General features: G+C 34.0%; 1 protein-coding gene across 7 annotated transcripts in view; it reads left to right on the forward strand.

Annotated features, from left to right (window-relative positions):
• PHF3 (PHD finger protein 3) overlaps positions 1-22,488 on the forward strand; it is a 56,094-nt gene that overhangs the window by 23,925 nt on the left and 9,681 nt on the right. For all 7 annotated transcript variants that reach the window (XM_064508629.1, XM_064508630.1, XM_064508631.1 and 4 more), the window contains 9 exons: positions 10,544-10,868; positions 12,175-12,352; positions 14,538-14,691; positions 14,805-14,961; positions 15,822-15,938; positions 18,143-18,274; positions 18,637-18,772; positions 19,166-19,361; positions 20,972-21,119. In XM_064508629.1, the coding sequence (XP_064364699.1) occupies positions 10,544-10,868; positions 12,175-12,352; positions 14,538-14,691; positions 14,805-14,961; positions 15,822-15,938; positions 18,143-18,274; positions 18,637-18,772; positions 19,166-19,361; positions 20,972-21,119 (1,543 nt within the window). The remainder of the gene's footprint in view (positions 1-10,543; positions 10,869-12,174; positions 12,353-14,537; positions 14,692-14,804; positions 14,962-15,821; positions 15,939-18,142; positions 18,275-18,636; positions 18,773-19,165; positions 19,362-20,971; positions 21,120-22,488) is intronic.

The following is a 22,488-nucleotide window of genomic DNA, read 5'->3' on the forward strand; positions in this document are numbered from 1 at the left end:
AAATAGCCTTTAGCTCTAACAGTGAGGTTGCATCTGGACTTGATATTCCTCTGTCTTGACAAAAGTTCTTTTTCTGCTTTGTAAATGGAGTGAAAAAGGTAGTTGTATTTCACTAATGTACTATCAACCGAAAAATAAGAATTCTTCTGTTATCACTTTTTATTTTCTGCATTTTATACTTATGAAATATTTCTGTAGTTGCCATTTTACCTTCCAGACTTTTAGTTAACTAGGAAGAGCATGAAAGCTGCCATTTTACATTAGAGACCGTTTTGATCAGTTCTTATCTGCTTACATGAGGAAAAGTGTTGTTACTAATTTTCAGTGAGTGTGCTCCATATATCAGAGTGAAATAAGGAATGAGTAACTTAAGTGCCCAAGGTTTTTATAGCATCCATTTATATTCAAGAAGAGCCCTTATGATTTAATATGGCTTGTTATATTATGTTTGTTAAATATATAAAACTTATTTATTCTGCAGCTGTAGTAATCAGTGAGTTGTTAACTTGCATCAAGTGGCCTTTTAAAAGAATGAACACTTAAGTTTATTCTACTATTGGCAAGGATTACCTGTTTGAAGAGGCACTCTGACTTAGTTCCATATGTTTTGAAAAAATGTATTTTCCTTTTGTTAGGATAGTTGGTTTACCATTTTTGCCTCTCTGTAGGTGTTTAAATTAGTGAAGTTTGTATTTTCTCAATTTTTGTGTAGTTTCATGTAGTACCACAGTGGTAGAAGCACTTGGGTTATCTGTATTTCAGTGAAATGCTTAAATTCAGAAAGGGTGCTTCATTTTAAAATTATATAAAAACATTTTTTAAAGCAAAATATGCATATTAATGGCATAAACTACTTGCTGTCCCTTCAAAATTTGGTTTGGAATTGAAATCTTCCTGTTTTCTTTGTATTTTTGCTAACATTTTCAATGTTTAATGTTTCTCCTTATTCTGAATGTCGTATTAGAGTTCAGAAAGTCTTGATTTTTATACTAAATTGGCTCATTAAATTAACCGATCAAACCAGTATTGGGAATATATGGCAGTAAGGCAGAACTAATTCTATATCTTTTAGTTTGTAAAATAAAAGTAATGGTACAGCAGCTGTATAAGTACTATGCATTGGTACAGGAATAAGTGCATTTTGCATTACCAGCATTTAGTGCTACTAAAGAATGATATAATGTATGGTCACCAGTTGAGGCCGTATTGAGAGTCCATGAGCTGCCACAGACAATGATTACTGGTACCCTCACTTTTGTAACACTATTCTTGTTATGATTTTTTTGATAGATATATCACAAAACTATTGACATATCCAGTAGTTTATGGGAAGAGATCAGATTCCATAAATGTAGAAAAATATCTATTATGTAAATACAGAGTTTTTCTATATAGAATGCAATTGAGGCACGCTAGTGGAGTGAGGAAGCTTGCATTATTGAGCCCCATGCTTAAATAAGATTTAGGACTGTCAGTCCAGCACTTTTTATTATAACTATTTAATTTTTTTAAAATCTATTCAAATTCCTTTTAGTTTGTAGTTGCTACAAATACAATTCTTAAACTTTCAGATTCACTCAGTGTCACTCAGATAAAAATGGGAGCAAAATCCATAGTAACGGAAGTATCTTGACATTTTTGTACTTACTGTTTGTTTTTTGCAGCAAGAACATGTTTTTGGTAGGGTTTTCAAAAGCACAAATTGCATGTTTTCAGCACTTGGAAATGCATCAAAACTATCAACATTATTTGACTATAGCGGTGATAAAATTTTCATTCATCTTTTGCATTTTATAACCTTTCAAGCAATTTTCATTTCCTCTTTGTAATCAACTAGTTGGGCAGCTTGTTCCCTTTTTTGTCTGTTCGTTGTGTAGGAAAAGAGGAGAAAGGATAAGAGAAAAATACTGTAAAATGACAGTAAGGTCAACAGATGTCAAAGGCAAGGCTAAGATCTGAAGCAGTATTTGTATTTATAACCCACCCTGTGGTTGTTTAAACTTTGGAAATTTTCATCAAAACTGTGGAACAAATTGCTCAAAGAAGTTGTTGAACTGAAGTTGCCGCCCTGAGATGGGGAATAATGTGCGTAAGAGCTTTGCAGTCTGTCATGTTTAGGATACACATTTAGAATTCAGGTTGCAAAAATAATTGTCACTTGAACCTTTTTATATTCTCTGTGATACATACAAAACCACTAACCTGTTATTAATGTAATACTAAGCTCGGAAAATCGATTTAAGTCAGAGATAATGTGTGGAGATGCTTTTGTCAGCCTTATTTGTGCGTAATGCCCCCTAAAGGGATGCTTACATAGGCCCCTCATAGCCCCAGCGTAATCTTGCTATGTCTGCTAGAAGTAGAAAATGTTTGTGTATTGGTTTATGTTATTTAAGTTCAGAATTAGCACATACTTGAAAAAAGTGGAATGACTTAACTGGAAAAATGGAATGAGCTGGTATCTTTATGAATATGTGCTATAATTTCCTGACCACATGCAAAGTGGAAGTATGCTCTATTGTGTGCTGCAGATGCAATGGAATTGTTAGGGAAGGAAGAGTGATTACCTTGCAAAAATGTGACTTACGTGATCAGAAAAGTTTATAAATCATATTAACACGTGTTACCTTAGAATAGGCATGCCTATTTTGTGTTTATAGATCTGATGGTCATTCTTGGGCTCCAGAGCTTTGAACAGTAACTATTAATGCTCTGTTTTCCACTTGTCTTGATGCTTTTAGAGTGGAACCAACGCAGCTGTATTGTATTTAATATCTGCATCATCCATAGAGTGGATGGTCAGTGTTTGGCTTTGGTACTGATTGTTTCAGTCTGTTTGCTTGGTGTGTTCTGTTGGTTCCCATTCAGAGTAATACCATTGCAACGTAACTAAGAAATCAATGTTCCTTTATATGAAAACTAAAACTGATATTTCTGGGGAATTCAGCTAATTGTAACGTACCTTTCTGTACTTAGTCATTTTCAGCACATGTGAAATATTGTTATCTTTACTTAGTGAAAAGTGTGAATTATTGTTGTTACTCATTGAAGTATTTCTTTCAACTTGCTTGACTTTGCAGTTGTAGTCCCATGTTGCTGGAAGACATTTTCCCATCAGTTAATGATACATACATCATACGTGCAAACTTCCATCTATATTTATGTATTGGTAAAAAGTATATATATGTATGTATGTGTATAATGAGAATATTATAGACTGAAGGTTTTTCCCTAAATTCAAAATGAGTTAATGATGTTGAAAATAATATTTAGTAAGCTTTGTCACAAACATAATAGTTGCTTTTTCTGAAAACAGATTGAAGATCCTTTTAACTAATTGAAGAATAAAAATATTTGATTTCTTGGCATAGAGCTACGTAAAGATTGTAGCTCAGCAGATGGGGAGAAAATTTTTAACACAGAATTTCTTCTTGTATGTATGGTGCACATCCTTCTGATACAAGAGCTCGTGTTATAAATTTCTCCAGTTTTCATTGTGGATGTTCAGGTTCTCTACAGGCTAGGGGGCTGAATTCATTTGCTTCTTGTACAGATAGACAAAACCTAACCGAGGTTTTGTAGATTCTCTCCCTTGTGTTCCCTCTCTCTCTTTTTGCAGTGGAAGAAGACCTACCAAAGTTCTGATTAGCAACTCATAGTATGTTATTTGAGGTATTCTCAAGCATTATTCCATTATGGAAGTCTGTACTTTTAATTGTTTTTGGTGTTTTTTTTCCCCCTCTACAATTATAGAAAGATTTAAAATTTTTCTCATATTGCTTGGGATTTGATCTTGCATTTTGTGTGGTCACACTGCTATACCTCAGAGCTCACAGAAAATTAAGTGGTGCAGGATCAGAGTTTTACTTAGGGTTTTCTTTTTCCCACATTTCAGTTCTGCTCTAAGAGGAAAAGTTGATGACATAGTGAAAAGCAATTAGGAAGCGCAGAAGTTGATTTAGCTAAGGTAAAACATTCATGATCTCTTGCATACAAATATTCACTGAAAGGCTTCTGGACAGCTGTAATATAGAAAATTACTTTTCAGTTTGGTTGATTTATGAAGTTAGAAAAACATCTGAAAATGTTTTCTGCTGTAGTAAAGTTTAATAAGACATTTGTTTTCTGAAAATAATGCTAGTGCTTTAAACTGTTTTGAAGTCAGGTGATATGAAGGAGACCATATACTGTGTGTACAGCCAATGAAAAGAGAAAGGATGAGGAAATAGATTAAGGCTTTAAACTCATAAGCTGCCCTAAGTTGTGTGCACAAATGTTTTTAAGGGTGAATGCATAAATAGCAAATGAATCGTTGATGTGACAACATCCTTTATAAGAAACAGTAATTAAAGTAATTATCATGCCCTAGTTCTGGTTTGTTTGAATAGTATATTAAGCATATAGATTATATAAGATATCATCCATTTATAGCCGTGGATGATGCTTTTAGGTTTTCTGCCTCTGTTACTGTTTTCTTTCATTCTGGAAAGTCTCGTAACATTAAAAGCTATCACCTGTGTGCAGCTATCACCTGTGTGCAGCTATAGCTGTAGAAAAACTATTTTGAGAAATACTATATGATAGTATAAATAAAACAGTGTAGTAACATATGATTAAAGAATAGAAGGACTCCAACATGTCTTGTGTTTATAGCTGTACCATTCTGTTACTCCATAGAAAAAACAGTATGTTATTCTGCGGCAGTATGGGTAGGAGTATTATTAATACTGGTACCATTAAGGATAAGGGAAAAAGTATAGCACAAGTTTTCTAAAATATGTAGGTTTATAAAATATTTATATATGTGCAGTTATATTTAGAAACCATGGTTCTGATCCTGTAGGAAGGATTGAGTTGCCTGTGTCCCTGCTCGCTTCCTTTTTGCAGAAGTTCTTGTAGTAAGGAAAAATGTGCCTTTAAGAAAAAGTGTGTATTGCTTAAAAGATGGGTTACTGAAATTCAATACTTGGAAAACAAGAGTTTGCAGTTTCTCTTTGCTGTGCTGCTGCAAGTTCCGTATAAAGAGTTCTGATGATACTTTTTTTCAGGATCAGTTGTTCTTACTGATAGAAAATAAAAAACTGAAAAATCATTAGGCAACTGTGTTAGACTGTTACCAAAAGTAAACAAGAACTGCTGATGCAGGTGCTCTGATGACAAGGTAGTGCAAAGTGGTTTATTGGGGTTTTGGGTTTTTTTATGTGGTTTTGCAACAGCTGATTTCACCGAGCTTTCAATGAAGCCTTCACTGCTGTGGAACATGGTCTCTGCTAAAGTTGTTGAGAACACCTTCCTCAGTCTCTGTGGGAATAAAGTGGGTTGGTAAAGGTTAAGTCTGTCACTCATTGTACCTTCTACTAGTGACATCTTCATTACCTCAAAGGAAAAACACTTGTCTCCTTTCAGTGTGTCTGCTTTGACTGGACTATAGTGGCAGCAGAGCTGAGACATTATTGATGAGTATTAATTTAATGAGCGTTAATGTTAATTTATATTAAAAGACTTTAGAAGATCAGTGAACAGTGCCATTAAGGAGAAAAAGTACTTAAGTATTTCTGCATCATGCAGAAATGGGAGATAGTTATTTAAATCCAAGAACTTTTTAAAAATGTATGAACAGTGGTTTAATTCCCATTAGGTGAGTATCAGGATTAGGGTCTCCTTTCAAATAGTAAAGAGTAAAAGTAAAAAAACTTCAAAAAATAAAGAATTGAACCTTTTTAATCCAAGTTTGCAGTCCTGTTACAGTGTTTTCCCTGTGTTATTTAAAGCAAATGCAGTGGGCTAAAGTGAGGAGATTGTTTCCAAGGTAAATGATTATCTATGGCAATGTGCTTGTTAAATTTATTAGTAAGTCTTAAAATGCTGATTACTGGCCCATACTGAGTTACATTTTGACAGCTACTTTTTTTTTTGTTTTACTCATACAGCTTTGCAGCAAACAATTATTTTATGAATAAGCTGGCTTCTGCCTGTATTGTTTTTAAAATCTTATATCTCAGCAATTGGCTTCTCTGAAGGTTTGCTTTCATTCTATAAATTGAATGATGTAAATTAATTATAAAACATAGCCTGTATATTTTGAAAATAAGTTGTCCAAGCCTGAAATTTCCATCTCACAGATGAATTTTAATTTACCACAAATATACTAAAGAAAAAGTGCTCATCATAAAAGGGATTATGGAAGGCTTGCATTAATTGTTCTCTCTGTCTCTCTTCTTACGTATGATCCCTTCCTTTCTGATTTTATGAGGTATCTCTTCATGCTGGTATGTGAGGACTGTCAGGGATTCTTTAAAAGGCATGAGACAGTAACTTTCTCCATGTAGAACTCCCAATGAACAACAGTACTGTCTACTGTCAGCTGTCAGCTCTTTTGAGATTGTTTTCAAACATAACTTTTTATATTAAAACTAGTAAATGAAATTCTAAATTTTATTGATTGTGGCATGATTTATTATTGTAAAACATGTTTTTTTCTTTCTCTTTCAGCTTTACATCTTCCAATCCAGCCTTACAACATGGTTAAAACTTCTGCACTCCAAACTTGAAGCAGTCTACAGTCAGAAACTTTTGGTGTTTTAGTAGTCCAAGATATCAGAACCTCTTCAGTCCCAACTGACAGCTGTGCAAGAAGACATCCTTGATCCTTCAAGCCAGGCTTCAGTCATCCTTGACTCCCATTTTTAATCTCTGAGCATTGCCCTGTTACTTTCTCTTTATCCAAAAATAATTCATGTTATGAATCACAATTGCATTTTGTGTGCAGATCAGTGAAAAAGTTAAATGTGTGAAAGTGACCTTATGGTAAAAAGGATTATTCACATTATTAGTATCAAAATCAGTATCTTCTCTCCGAGCCTTGGAAGCTGTAGTCTATTAGTGTGAAGTAATTTTACTAAAAAGTAGTGAAAGTTTTAGGGAGGAAGCACGACCATTTTTATATCATTTTGTATAACTAGGTTTAAGCAAGACCACTGTAAACACTTGAATTCTGTTTATAGTATAGGCTTCATGGATATTTCCAGATTCTGTCTTTGTAGTCTCAGTTTCTGAATCCAAGGATTCACTGTGCATAGTTAAATACAGTGTAATTGAAACCTTTTTGAAAAGGTTGGAATGAAGCCAAATGGATATTCCATCTTCAGTAGTTTGCTTACGATGGCTTGAATGATAGCTGTCCATCTTGGTGTTTCTGGTTAGTGAAGTAATCTGTATGATCTGTTTATGAACAGAATTCATTAAAGCTTTTTTTTACTGTTTTTAATTAAAAAATAGAAATATAGAACAAATAGAAAAAATGCCACTGAAAGCACACATGTAAATATCTGTGAAGTTGGGCTGTAAGTAATCAATTTATTTTTGGAAGACTGCCTCTTCCATTCTGCTTCATTGCCTTGAATTATGTATGTTCAACAAGGTTAAACAACCAAGAAAAAATTACTGGGAGCCTGAAACTTCCTTCTTTCCGATAACAAGCAGATGGCATAGAGCTGCCTAATACAGATTTTAGACCATCCAAGTTTTATAAAGCCTTTGTCCTAAGGGAGGGGAACCCCAAACCCCAGCCTGTTTCTAGTATTCGTAGGCCTGACTATAAAGATGCAGATCAGATGCCCGTCCGCTGCACTAGTGGTATCATTCACCAATCCATATTGCCTGCTTGCTGTTCCTGATCTAAGCTGAAAAATTCTGTGCACTGTCAACTTTAAGATATGCAGCACCTTGTATATTTTAGCGCATGGAATTAATCTCTGCTTTTCTGCAAGGCCACTCTGCTTTTTTAAAAAGTTAATCAAAATCTTTCGGTTGCCAAAGTGTGTAATCTGCCTTACCGATTTAAAAAATTAGCCTCAAGTGCCTGAATTTCCAAAATGGAAGACAAGTTTTAGATATTTAATAAAATTCAAGTAGTATTTGTGGCTTAAAGACAGTATATTTTTGGTTTCGTTCAATTTTTAGCCAGTAGGTATTCATTCATTAGTACAACAAAATATCCTTTAAGTATGAAGAAGCACTGTTTTTTTGCTTTGATCTGATTTCAGCTCTGTGGGAAATCTTATGTTTTGAATTTTTTTAATCCAGTTTTTGGTATCCCCAAGGCTTTACTAGTTTTTCCTTGCAGAAGGTGCAGAATGTGTCTTATGTAGAGCATCCTCTTCTGAACTGTTGTAATTGTGAAATAGGCACTTGTGCTGTATTTCCTGCAATCTGGTGTTTGGCTATAGGTTCTCAGAAAGGAGCAGTCATCTTTGTGTTAGAGTCCAATCACTTCTCTCATCTTCCTGTTGTGTTTATGAATATTGTGGTATTGTGGTAAGACTATCAGAAGGAATTATCCCATAATGTGACCAACTTTCTTGTGTCTCTTCATTTTGCTGGAACATAGATCTGGAAGGATTCAGGTACTGATGAAACTTGAAGGAGCCTGTGCCTTTGTATTTGAAGCTACTAAATAGATTTGTGTTGTTTGTTAGTGAGGAACAATAATGAAAAATTACTTGTAGCTCAGTTAAAATAAAAATGAGAAAAAACATTTTTTCATAAGCTAGATTTAAAACTGGTTTCTTCAAATCTAGTGAGCAGCAACATAGCAATACAGGCGAGGGAAGCTGGATATGATCTTTTTCTGAAACCTCTGGAGATTTAATGCTTCTCACACTCATTTTGCATCAAGAGAATCTATTTACTTTGATAGAATTTAGTCTTGATTTCTTTGGGGTAAGCAAGGCCAGAATATAAGACCACCGTGTTTTCTTCCTCCTCCTCTTGGGTTGCAGAGTTCTACAGTTAGATGGTAGGATTTTTGTTTTGAGGCTATTAATATATTCAAAAAACTACAGGTATCTCAAAACACCAGTCTGGAGTGTTTACATCTACAGTTCTATGGTGAAGGAGAATGAGATTTCCTTTAAGCATGTGTTGTAATATTTATAATGTCTTGCAGAGTAGGTAAGTCAACAGATAGCAGATCCTAAACTTAATAGGAGCATAGGTAGATAAGTTAGGAATCTCTTTTTCCTTAGAATCTTCTTACAAAAGGGATTTATAGGATTTGCATCAAATAACAGGGCTTGTGGGTCCATGACCAGCATTTCATTGAGTTACTTTTAAATTAGCTCTATCTTCTATGGAATTTAACAATCAAGAATTCAATAAATAGCTTTTCAGTATTAACAAACAAATCATACTTTTCAGAGTGCTTCTGCTGTCTTTCTGGATTTTCCTCAGCCAGATATAAAAATACATCAAATATATGTTTATATATAATACATACATATGAAAAAGATAGGGAAAGATAAGTGGATAATGCAGGAGCTGTTTCTGCTTCCTTGGAAAGCAGGTCTTGAGTAGTCATGCCAGGTTCATTATTAGAAGAAAGGGTTGTAAAAATAATCATTACCAATTAGCAGTCTCTAGGAATAGATTTACTGAGGTGTTTAACCTGTCTAATTTTGAAATTCCCCATTCTTTGAAAATAGTTCCACTGAGAAATTGTACCTAATGGTGTAATTAGGTACTAATATTACCTATTAATTACATATCATCAAAATGCCTCAGCAAAACTGTTAGCAATTGTAATTTTATTTTAGACCAAGTGATATTTGCAATGCTGAAAATACTGTCTATATCTAAAAATTTTACTTTCAAAATAATGCAGCAGTTTCAGTGAAGTGACTACGAGATGGGAAAATATGCTGTAAACAATGTCCATTTCAGTGTTTGAAATGTTCCTTAGATAACTGTCAAACATCAAATACCAAAGTCAGAGCTGAGCAACACTGAAGTGGCATGTACCTTATTTAAAACAAAAAATAAAAAAAATCAGTGCTAGCTAGCCATATGAACTGTAACTGAAGCCAAACTCCTGGCCCCAAATTCACCAGGAAGTAGAACAAAATGCAACTTTTTGTAAATAATTCAATAATAAGGAATACTCTAATAATAATACTCTAAGGAGTATGATATAAAATTCTTACTTGTTTATAATAGCTTTAGTTTTCTGTGCTGATAATATTTCTCAAAACATTTAAGCATCTCTTACTGCTGTGGAAGATTACATTGTATCAATTGATACATTTCTGCTATAAGGATGGTGATCATGTTTGAAGGAAAATAAGGATAATGTGCTCTTGCACGAAAATTTCTTTTCGAATCTTATGTGTACCAGTTTTGAGAGCTTTTTTTTTTTTTTTTTTTTTTTTTTTTTTTTTTTTTGCATCTCAATTTTTTTTTAACTGTACTCTGTGGAGGAAAAAAAAAATCATCCTGTTGGTAAGAGGTGGGAGAGGTTATAAATTTGTAATGAGGTTATGATACCTTCTTGGACTATTGTGGCACGAAACCTATTTCTCAGGAAGATCATACCATGTCGTAAGGCTGGAGATGGATGTAAAGCTACAAAGAAAATCACTTATCAGGTAAGAACGAATTATTGTGATGGACAAATAAAAATAAGTATTCATTCTGCTTAAGCTGATGTATGTTCTTTTGCAGTCTTTTTGCAGTCTATGCACTCATTTAGATCTTATTTTATTTTCAGGTTTATGGTAGGCTGTGGTAGATGCGATGATTGGTTTCACGGTGATTGTGTTGGATTGAGTCTTTCTCAAGCGCAGCAGATGGGTGAAGAAGATAAAGAATATGTGTGTGTGAAGTGCTGTGCTGAAGAAGACAAAAAAACTGAGTCTTTTGATCAAAGTATATTGGATACTCAAGTGAAACTTGAAATCCACAGAGAAGAAAGAGCAATGGAATGTGAAAAGCCTGGGATGTCAAAGCAAACACCTACTTTTAATCTAAGCGTAACTGAGAAAACAAAGCAAGCGGAGGACACAGTGAAGCACAAAGTCAAAATTTTTAGACGGGTGAGTCTTGTTTAATGTTTAAAGTTCTTCTGATTATTGGGAGTTTGGGTAGAAGTGTTCCTCCTAACCTTTTACCATGTAAAATACTGATGCTTAGTAGTATTTCAAACATCGTCGCTTATGTTTGTAATTTAGAATAGAATGTGAATCTAATCTAAAACTTGTGCATTGTTTTCAGAGTAAATTTATTTTTTAAACTGATTTGACTATTTTGAGATGAGTAGTATTGCTCAACTCCTGTCTGTTATGTTTAACAGAGGTATGTGCGTGTGTCATGTGCGTGATATACATGTGTATGTATATCTGTTTAAAATAAAAGCAGCAAAATGCCCCATTCAGAAACAGCTCATAACCCTTCTGCCCAGGGAAAGAACACTTGAAAAATTTAATGGATGAGACTTGTACCCTAGTTTGCAAATCCTGTCTGTTAAATTTAAATCTTAGTTCCTGTTTGGAATTTCTGGTATCAGATGTTACCATAAAGGTCACTGTTATAACTAACAGTGTGTATGAGGCTCAGTGGTAGAGTGGTGTATTGTTTTTACGTAAGTGATGTCTTGAAGAACTTGGCTAGAACTCTGGAAGTAAAATGCGCTGCTTCTATTGGGCATCTGTCAATAGGCTATATTGTATGGAGTACAGATCTTTTAGATATCTGTAAGAGCATTGATTTAACCTTAGATTTTACATAGAAGAAAATATTTAACTTTTTAATTGCAGTCTTTTTGCTTTTTTGTCTTATTTTACTAACCAAAGCAGGAGCAGTGAGATGACTTGTTTTTATTATACTTAGTGGACTATTTTAGTATATAGTATCATATTCATCATGATTTAATCATCAGTGATCCTTTTTGTCTTATCTTTCTCAATAGCATTATCGTAATTCTGATATATAAACCGTTCTGTGTAATTTTGACCAAATACTGTTTTATCTGTATTTTCTGATCACTGTGGCTTCCTCTGCATACTCGGCTAAAACTGTATAAGGGATGTTCATTGGTATTCCTGAGCTTTCTAAATAGCTGAAGGCATACAGTTGTCTTCAACATAGAGCTTAATTGCAAATTGCCTATGTTGTGTATTGGGCCAGTTTTTCAAAGAGGTTGTTAAACAATATTTGATGGTAATTTGAAATATCATTTAGTAACATTTTAAAAAGTAATATTGCATACATTCAGGGATTTAATTATTCAGTATTAACTCTATATAATTTTAAATACATAAAATTTGGGAAGAATGCATGGTGATTACATGGTGGTTCATTGTAGTGTTTAGTAGCATGCTAATGTGTAAAAGTTTATTTCAGGAATCTGGTGAGGGGAAGAACTTGTCAGAATGCAGAGACTCAGATGCTAAAAAAGGGCAACATGTTCCTACTCGGAAAGCATCACAGGCTGCTATACCTCCTCGGAGGTCCTCTGAAGATAAAAATGAAAAAATAAGTAGAGAGTCCCCTAGTGTGGCTGAAAAATCGACAAAGTCAGGTAATGAGGTTTGCAGAAGTGCTCCATGCTGTAATTCATGTGCATTTCAATGAAGCATGAAGTCTTTCTTTATAGTATCAATTTTTAAACCAAATTTCATCATGCAAGCGATGGTGATCTGGAGAACTGTTTGCTCCCATGATGTTTAGGATCTTTGTTTCTCATATCTTCTTATATTTTATTTAGCAGGGAAACATTTCCTGTGTAGATGTTTCCTATTTGAATAGGAGAAAATGCCCACATAATCGATAATGGGAGAAAAGGTTCATAGAGCCATCTCTTTATTAAGCTCTGTTTCATACTGTGGAAATGAGACACTCTTCCATAAAATACCACAAAATATTCAATGTACATAAAAATGTTTTAATTGCTATACAGATAGTATTATTTGACATACTGATTTCTTTTGGCCAAATTGATAAATTATCTCAGAATTCATTTCAAGAAGTAACACTATATTCCACACTGAACCATCAAATTTTCTTTTCTTTTCTTTTCTTTTTTTTTTTTTTTGAAAGGCTGAAGGGACATATTTTTCTTTGAAAATAACCTTTCTCTCCTATCCTCCCCTCCCCCGCCCCGAAAGAAACAAAACAAAACAGCCACCTACCCTTCCAGGAAGGATTGTTCTTATTTATTCTTATGAGATCACAATAATGTGATTTTCATCATTTGACACAGAAATCTCAGGAGCACAGCTAGTGAGATTTTGTTTCGGAGAACTGCATCTTTAAATCGTAAACTCAAGCTCTGAATTCTTGTCTAAATAAACTCTGCTCCTAAGGGAGGTCTGCAGAGTTAATTGTAAATCTAAATATAAACATTTATGTTATACTGAATAGTATCCTTCAGACTTTAGACATCATCCTATTCATCTTTGAAATTCTCAGTCACAAAATATTTGACATCCTTTCTAACTGCAAATTGCATGGAGTGAAATAAGTCTTTGACATCTGTGAAATCATTGAGCTATTCTAAAATATATTAAGTGAATTAGGAGATGACAAAAAGACTTTCGTGATGAAAAGTTCACAACAAATATTAAATTTAAGTTTATTTTTAAATGGGGAGTTGGCAGTCTCATTTAGGACAATTAGCATAAAATTGTTAAGCAGAACACTTATCTTAATCTTTAATTGCTTTGAATGATGTTTATAGTGGTGGTGTTTATTGCTGACATTGCCCATCATTTTCCTGTTATAAGACTATTTTCCATTAGATGAAACTTTGCCAAAGTGTTGCTGGCATGTGGAAGCTTTCTGTTTCCCCCGACTCCCCCAGGCTACATTTTTGAAGAGGCTTCGTTGCAGTTTCTCATCTACTTCTGAGAAGGAGATAAGCAAAAAATATATTGACCAAAGAAAAGCATTATTAGGGCTGCTTTATTGAACAAGTCTACTTTTTTCATGTTAGCTCACAGAGTAGAAGAATAGGCAAAAGTAATAGTAAAGAAGTATTTCCTTTTGCCATCAAACATACACATTAGATCTTTATCAGGATTCAGATTTTGTTTCACTTCTCAGAATAGAAAATGAAGGTTAATATTGTTTCTTTTCCTTTGATTTCTTAAATGGAAAGCTACTGCTCTAAATTAGAGTAGTGCATTCAATGCTGAGATATAGGAGCTGAAGTAATTTTTTTAATGATTGTAATTTGATTAGCAGTTGCAATTATTTATGACACAAACCTTACAGTGGCTTTGTGAAAGAGAGTGTTTGTTATCTGAGAGGAACAGCTGAGATTATTAGAATTGAAATAATTTTGATGGCTAGCAGGTTCAAAAATCCTAATTTCAATGAAAAACTCTAATGTGCTGCTTATAGTAAGTGCTTTCCAGTATATTATTTCTGTTTGCTTAATTGAAAAATTAATATGCTTTTACAGAAATTCAGATCAAACTAGTAAGCATTGGTCAGTCTTTTCTTGGCTTGGTACAGAAGAAAATACATTAAGTCAAAGAGTTCAAAGGGTTGCAAAAGCCCTATTTGTTTCTGCTAAGGGAAGCTTTTTCTGGATTAATCTACATAATAAAAAATCAAACCAAACAAGCAAACAACCTCTTGAGTCCATTCCTCCTACTTGAAGGTAAACTTTTAGCAGTTTAAAACTTAAGGATATCCCATAACAATAAATGTTTACATCAGTGGCTGAGTAGTTTAAGATTTTTAACTGTGTGTTTTGATAGGTGTTCATGAGAAACAAGAAATTAAGAAAAAGAAAACTGAGAAAGGAGGATCAAGTAGTACAACACATCTGCCAGCTGTGTCAGCTTCAAAACCTTCTGCTGATCAGATAAGACAAAGTGTCAAACAATCTCTTAAAGAAATTCTAATGAAAAGGTATATATACATTATCAAATGAATGTATTTGTTTTTCTTTAAGAAAGATGGAGAAAAATAAGTTTTTGGAAGTATTTGGTAATTTTTGCACTTTCCCTTGTGTTCTCTCACAGATTGACAGACTCCAGTTTAAAGATACCTGAGGAGAGAGCAGCAAAAGTTGCCACAAGGATAGAAAAAGAACTGTTTTCTTTTTTTCGGGACACTGACTCAAAGTATAAGAACAAATACAGAAGTTTAATGTTCAATCTAAAAGATCCCAAAAATAATGTATGTATTATTTGTGTATAATACTTTACAAAAATCCTTCATTTGCAGTAGATGAAAGGAAGAGTCATCTGCATAGATACATCCTTAATCCTTTCACAATTTCTCTTATTTTTTTCTGAATGTTTTCTCATCTCTTTGACTTCAGTGTTTTTCTTCTTTTCTTGAGCACTCAAATGTTCTCTCTGTTCATTTCTCCTCCTTTACCTGTCACTTATTCTGCAACTCCTTGCCCCTGCTCTGCTTTATAATAGGTGTTCAAAGTGAAGTGGATGAGCTTGCTTGTTTAAGTTGTTTGTCTTTACTATTGGTTTGTGTTTTTTCCTGTAATAGTACTTCCTGTGAAGCTTATTTTGTTTTAATCTAGAAGCTTTTCACTGCCCTTTTTCCTACTGAGATTTCTCAAATTTGGTCCTTGCTCTGTTAAAAATCATCACTGACTGCATCACTTTTATGCTTTACAGGCGCCTGCTTTTCAGCATCGTAGTCATCAGCCTCTAGCATTTGTCTTTTTATCAGTTGTATCTAATCGTTCAGCTGCACTAGGCATAAACTCACTTTCTGTTTTGGAACAACAGTTAATTTTACATTTGATCATTAGGCATTAACAAATTTGTCTTCATATACACTCTGTTACATAGAATAAGCAGTGGGCTCTGGCATTAAATTTGTTTCCTCTTAAAAATCTCTGTTTCCTGGAGTGTGAAACAATTATTAGCAGCACATGATCTATGTAGTTGTAGACACTGACATCAGGAGAAGAGTGTGTTGCACATTGCTTCTCTACCATGTTTCCTACTTGACTATTACTAGGAGCCAGTTTTGTTTTGATAGCAGTAGTTAACTTTTCTTCTTTCTTCTAGATACTATTTAAGAAAGTGCTTAAAGGAGAGGTTACTCCAGACCATCTAATAAGAATGAGCCCAGAAGAACTGGCTTCCAAAGAACTGGCTGCTTGGAGACAAAGAGAAAACAGACATGTGAGATTTGTCAACTTCTATTTAGTTGGCCACCTAAGTATATTTAACTCTTGCTTGCGGGCTGTGTGTGTTTAGAAAGGCCAGAATGCAGGTTATGCAAAGCGACTCTGATTAGTCAGGAGAACTCCTGCTTTCTATTTAGTATTCAAGAAACAAAGCAAGGGTGTTGGTACCAAAGTTGAAAAAGTGTGGTAAGTTCTTGCGAGGGAGAAAGCTGTGTATTTTTGCTTGTGATGCAGCTTTGTTGCTGCTCTTCCTTTCGTCTCAAGAGAGAAGACATCTTTATCTCACCTTATGTCCAGCAAGACTTTAAGGCTCTGACAGGAGCTTTATAGAAACCAATCTCTTGGCAGGGGAGAGAGCTCTCTTCTGACAAACCAGGCCGAACTGGAGTTTCTGTTTTTTGTAACGTGTATTGTCAGAGTATGACACTTCACCAACCAAGAAGTAAATCTAAAGCTGAAAATTTGACATGCCAGTCTGAAAGACTATCTAAAAGAAAAAAATATATACATAGTATATAAAATTTATTAGGTTAGTTCGATGAGCATAACTTTTCTCAAAACAGAAAGTCACATGATATTTTATAGCTGTGTTCATAGTTTAAAAGGAGAAGCAGGATTATAAAAAGCTGTATTATTTTTTATAGAAGATGTTTTTTTCTTAGATATTATCCTGTTTATTGAGTGCTTAGTCCAATGATGGTTACTGCAGCTGCTTAAAAATGTGTATTTTACAGCATCGAGTTTTCTAGTTTACAAAATCTGGATTTGCATTGGCAGCATCTTTGATATCTATATGCCACTTGATAGGGCTAGGAGCCAAAAAAATTTGGGTAGTGTTAAATTAGATGCATGTTATGGTTTGTGATGCTGGGAATTGTGGGTTATATCACATGATTTCCAGTAAAAATTGATGAGTAGGTACCGTAAATCCAAATAGATGGAAAGTCATCATCTTGGATTCTTTTTGCTCAGTATGAAAGAATATCTCATATCAGTGATAACAAGAATGGCCCTCATTTGGTACAGTGGGATGCTATTTTAGAGACTTGATTATTTGCATTGCAACATGATTTATTCCTGTTTTCTTCCTTTTCGTTGTATATATTGCCTGGGAGTCTCACTTGCGGACCATGACATCATTTTGTTGGTTCCTACGAGTTAAGGTGTTCTCTCAAAGCTGTTTTGAGGGCCTAGAAAGGCATGAAAAGTTTGTTTATTCCTCCTGTAGTTATCTAAATCCCATCTTTTGTTATTATCTTGTTAAATCTATTTTATTTTTTTAAAACATCAATAAAGGACTAAAAATGGACTGTTTGAAACTTTCACCGCTCTTCAGAAAGATGCCAAAACAAAAGCATGTATTGCTTAATAAGTTACTGAAGGCTCCTAAATATTTCAGTTTCTAGAGTTTTTATATATTTCTCTGAAGTGGAATACAGCATGTAAAATTGTTAAATAACAACACATCTCTCATTTTACTGTATTTTTAAATTTCCCTTTTAAGCAAGACTTTGAGACTGCTACTTAATTTCTTCAAAATTTCCCACTGTGGTCAAAAGTTACTGTAGGTGCTTGGCAGACAGATAATGCAATCACAGATAGAATACTTGTTTCCTTATGACACCAGGATTAAAGGCCAACACAAACTCTGGTTTAAGAGGTAGAGATGTGCTTAAGAAGCAATTTTAGCAATACTGTCTTATGTTTTATTTTTTAGGGTGGAACAAAGTAGTAATGCTGATCAGAATTAGACAGCATGTTCATTGCTTTAAGAATACCTTAAACCTTTTTATTGAGGTAGAGCATTAGGATTATGTAGTCAAAATCAAGCTCTTGAAAAATGAGATAAATATATATCTATTTATGTCCTACTTTAGCTGTAATATTATGGGAAAAGAATTAATAAATTTTTTTTCAGCTCTTGGAAAATTAGAATTGCCAGTCTAAGCTTAGTGTGGACAGTCTGCTTTATACTTTGTTTAAATATATGCCTGATAAGTATTCACTGCATTTTAGGTGAAGTTTAACCTGCTGGATTTGTGTATTTGCTTTATAAAACTGCTTGACACTTGCAAAATATAAATATACTTTTTTCTCCTCCACTGTTTCTGAAGTGCAATCTTTTTCTTGTTATATTTGCCGGTTTCCAAATTTTTTTATTATCTCAAAGTAAATTTCTATAACCTGCTGTTTTTACAGACAATTGAAATGATTGAGAAAGAACAGAGGGAAGTTGAAAGAAGACCTATCACAAAAATTACTCACAAAGGGGAAATAGAAATTGAGAATGAAACACCAATAAAAGAACAAGAAGAAGTTATGGAAATTCAGGTAAAAAAAGAAAAAGAAGCATATTTGGTTCATAAATAATGTAGTTGCAAAGTCGTTTGCTTGTAATTCTGTTTTTAAGATCTGTATCTTAATTATATATTTTTCATATGTTTTGAGTTTATTTTTTCTTTTATCCTATTTTATCTAAATCTTACCTAAAAAGAAATTTAGGAGTATCCATTCAGTATTTTAATTCATTTGTAGTTTTTGTGATATCCTTTCAGAAAAAGAAAAAGCGGAGCTGAAGGGAGAATTTTATGCCTGAAGGGAAGAAAATATTGGAAAAAAAAAAACCCAATAGGAATAGTAGTATTAGGAATACTAACAGAGGAAAATTAAATTTAATGTTTGACTTTCCTTAGGAACCTAATATGATAAAGTTGTTTGAGAAGTCAGAGGAAGCTGAAAAAGATAAAGAAGTGAACGAGTCTACATCTCCAGACACCACAAGTCAACATAAAAATCATCTCTTTGATCTTAACTGCAAAATCTGCATAGGTAATTTTGAAAAGCACTTTAAAATAAATATATCACACTCATATACTGTTTTTCAATCCTAAATATCAGTATACCTCAAGAATGTAAATAAATGTTTTTGTCCCCAGTTTAAAGACTATGATGTGGAAGCAGTACTTTACTTTAATGTTCAGGAAAAAGGCAATTTTAAAATGATAAACTATTGGCATAAAGATGACTTCTAGGAAAAATAGACTGCAGACAGAGAAAGAAATCTTCTGAATGGGTGTACTTGCTGTATTTGCTTCCTTATTTCTTTATCCTTTCCAACTGCAATAGCAATACTGTATTTTTCAGTGCATCTTCCATGTCTTCAGAGAAAATCAACTTTTTCTTTAATTAAAAATACAAATCATTCCAATTCATTCTCTCTAGGCCGAATGGCACCACCTACTGATGATCTTTCTGCGAAAAAAGTGAAAGTGTCTGTTGGAGTTGCACGTAAGCAGTCAGACAATGAAGCAGAGAGCATTGCAGATGCCCTTTCTTCAACATCAAGTATTTTAGCTTCAGAATTATTGGAAGATGATAAACAAGACTTATCAAAATCATCATTCTCATCTCTCCCAAGGTAATGTAGAACTGTTGAAATATTTTTAAATGAAAGACATTATTTCTCTCGTTAAGCTCGTATGACCAAATTTTTTTTTTTTTTTTAATGGCATTTCCTAATCCACTTGTATACTTGAAGGTATACAACTCTTCTTAGGAAAGAGATTGTTTGCTGGAATAAGTCATGCTATGCATTTGTATAAATAACACCTTGTATTATTGTGGATGCAAACTTGTAATTCTTCTGGGGGAATAAGTTGCCTTGCATTTGCTGGTGCAGAGGTGCCTATAAATAGTAACATGCAAGTTCATACTAAGAAGGTCAGAATTAAGATTTCATATTGTGTTATGCTATTAAAGAACATGGTATGTACAGTGTTGCAATTGAATGTGTGTGTGCATGTGTCTGTCTATATATGTATGCATACAAAGCTAGGGAATTAGAGATTGCTGTAATCCAAACACTAAGACTGATAAATCAGGCTAGTTTCAAATCTCAAAACAATGCTTTTCTAGAAATGGCAGTCATAAACATTAACAAGTGTAATTTTTTACTCTTTATCAATCAATGTCAATATGTATTGAAACAATTACTCCTTGAAAATCTTGCCCCAAATTACCTGTGAGTATGCAGTACCCTGGAGCGGATGCCTTGCCGATAGCACTCATGTCCAGTCTATGTCAAGGAGGTCAGGTTGGCTAGCCTGCAGATCTTTTCAGTGTGAGAAGCTGGAATTGAGATGGGGAATTTTTTTCCCTATTTTTCCTTGCTTATCACTGGTGTTTTATGCTCGCTCTACCCTTTCCAGAAAGAAAAAGGGGTAGGGGGAGAAATCTCATCTGTTCCCAGCATAGTTTATCAGATTTTTACAGTTGTTTTGCCAGGCATGTTTCCTGCTTGCTCTGCAGGGTTGTTCTGGTTCTGCCAGGCCTCTCTCCTGCCTGCCTTTCATCCTTTGCTGTTATCTTTGAGATTTCACTATTGTTTACATGTGTTTCCTGCACCCCATTTATGAAACTAAACCAGATATCTCTGCCATTACAGATTATATGCTTATGCTTAACTGTGTTACAGAATGTTTATGCCTTGTGGTCCGTTTTGCTTTTAGCAGTGTTACAATGTTAAAAAGACTTATATTCATTTGCTTGTATTAATGTGCTTATGTGTCCGTTCAAGGCAAGCAAATACTCATTACATCTTGCTCAGTACGCTCCTGTGTTATGGGTGCAACAGGCAGTTGCTTTGGCTGCAGTGCTTCCTGGCACAAATGATATTTAAAGACTGGTAAAGTTGGAACAATGTTGAATGTAATATATGACCTTATTCAGTCTGCAGTGCCATTTGCATTTGTGTTCTTTTTAATTGCGTTTACCAACTCTTAGACTAGATAAGTTCTCCATGCTCAAAGGATACACACAGCACATCAGTTCACTAATAATGTATCTATTTCACTAGAAGATGAGAAATACAGTTGTCTGTCTGTCCCTTCTCCATACTTGAACTGCAAGTATGTTCAACTGAAAAAGAAAATTCTTAATTATACATAGTTTATTTTACAGGAGGTCATGGCTTACATGATCTTATGTTACATATTATGTTCTTGACAAAGTTTTTATCTTTGTTTTTAGATCAGAAACACCTGGTACTGTGGAAAGTGAAACGCTGTTTCTGGCACGCCTGAATTTCATCTGGAAGGGTTTTATCAATATGCCTTCTGTGGCAAAGTTTGTTATTAAGGCCTACCCAGTCTCTGGCTCTTTTGAGTATTTAACAGAGGTATTTTTGTTTACTGTAAAGAATGAACAGTTCATTTATTAACTTGAGTCACTAATTTGTTTACCTTATAGGTATTGGTTACCTTATAGGCTATTATATGTAGTATAAATGTAGTATATATGTAGTATAATGATGAAAAGCAGTGAAGTATGATAATTATGCTGAGTAAAGTACTTGCAGGCTGAAATAGGTTAGGTAGGGTTTATGTATTTAGTAGTGAAGTAAATTTCAGTATTGTAAATGGACCCTTGCTTCATCAGGTTTTAAGTTCTCTGATGTCTTTCAGGATGTTTTGCTCTCGTGTTTTTTGAGGATGAGCAGCAGCATTTGCAGAGCTGCTTTTGTGAAGGTTTAACTGTGTTTAGTTTATTATGGAACATCAACTCTAGTGTAAGGGTAGAAGGGAAGGGTGGGACAGAACTTGCCATCGAAATAACCATCTTTGTGGCATCCATTTCCTGAATTAGAGGTGAGAAAATGATAGCTGTTTTGAACTCAAAGCATTAAACAAGCTAGTCGTCCCCCCCCCCCCCCAAAAAAAAAGCATCTATGCTGGTGGTTTCTGTTGCCAGTGCAAGTTTTCTTTTCTACAGTAGAAAACGGTATAACTGTCTAACTCCTGTATAACAGGAGTTTTATTTTTTCTAATCTGGTGACAATTCTATCTTAATTTCAGTTGTAAGATTAAATTGGCCTTAAAAAATAAAAATTTACGTGGTGCTCTCACAATCTGGGAGGCAGGGAAAGGATATGACTATAAGAGTTGTCAAAGAGCTCATAAGGTTCAGTGTTACTTCTCATCAGTGACAGGTTACGTCAGCTTTCTGATTAGAGTTAGGTCTTCTATTGATGTGATTATATTTACTTTGCTATAAGTATTCAGTGAAATGCAGGGTATACAGTTCTCTTTAGTACTAAAGGATTATTTTACAAACATAATGTTCTTTACATTAACTCTTATTAAAAAAAAAAAAACGTTTTTTCCCCCTGAGGTGTTGCTGCATGATTCTGGAAGTCTACCTATGTCACTTGTGAATAGTGAACTTGATAATGAACTTGATAGACAGATTTGTTCTTGAACACTGTGTGTGTATATGCCTGTGTGTAGGTTATGTTTTTCCTTCATGATTAAGATTATTTTAAAATAGCCCTTGATGGGCTTAACATTTTCACAACAGTTAAATCTTATAGATGCTTTAAGCAATTACAGAGCAGAGGAATGTTACATTTGCAGTTAATGTTACTCAAGTGAATTACTATCAGGGAAGGTTAGCAGGAACAGTATTGAGTGATAACTAATTTATTACAAATTGTTGACTTCATACTGAAAATCCTAATTTAAACATCCAAAATTTAATGTGAATTCATT

This window comes from Dromaius novaehollandiae, chromosome 3 (assembly GCF_036370855.1).
Source record: "Dromaius novaehollandiae isolate bDroNov1 chromosome 3, bDroNov1.hap1, whole genome shotgun sequence".
NCBI classification, from domain to species: domain Eukaryota; kingdom Metazoa; phylum Chordata; class Aves; order Casuariiformes; family Dromaiidae; genus Dromaius; species Dromaius novaehollandiae.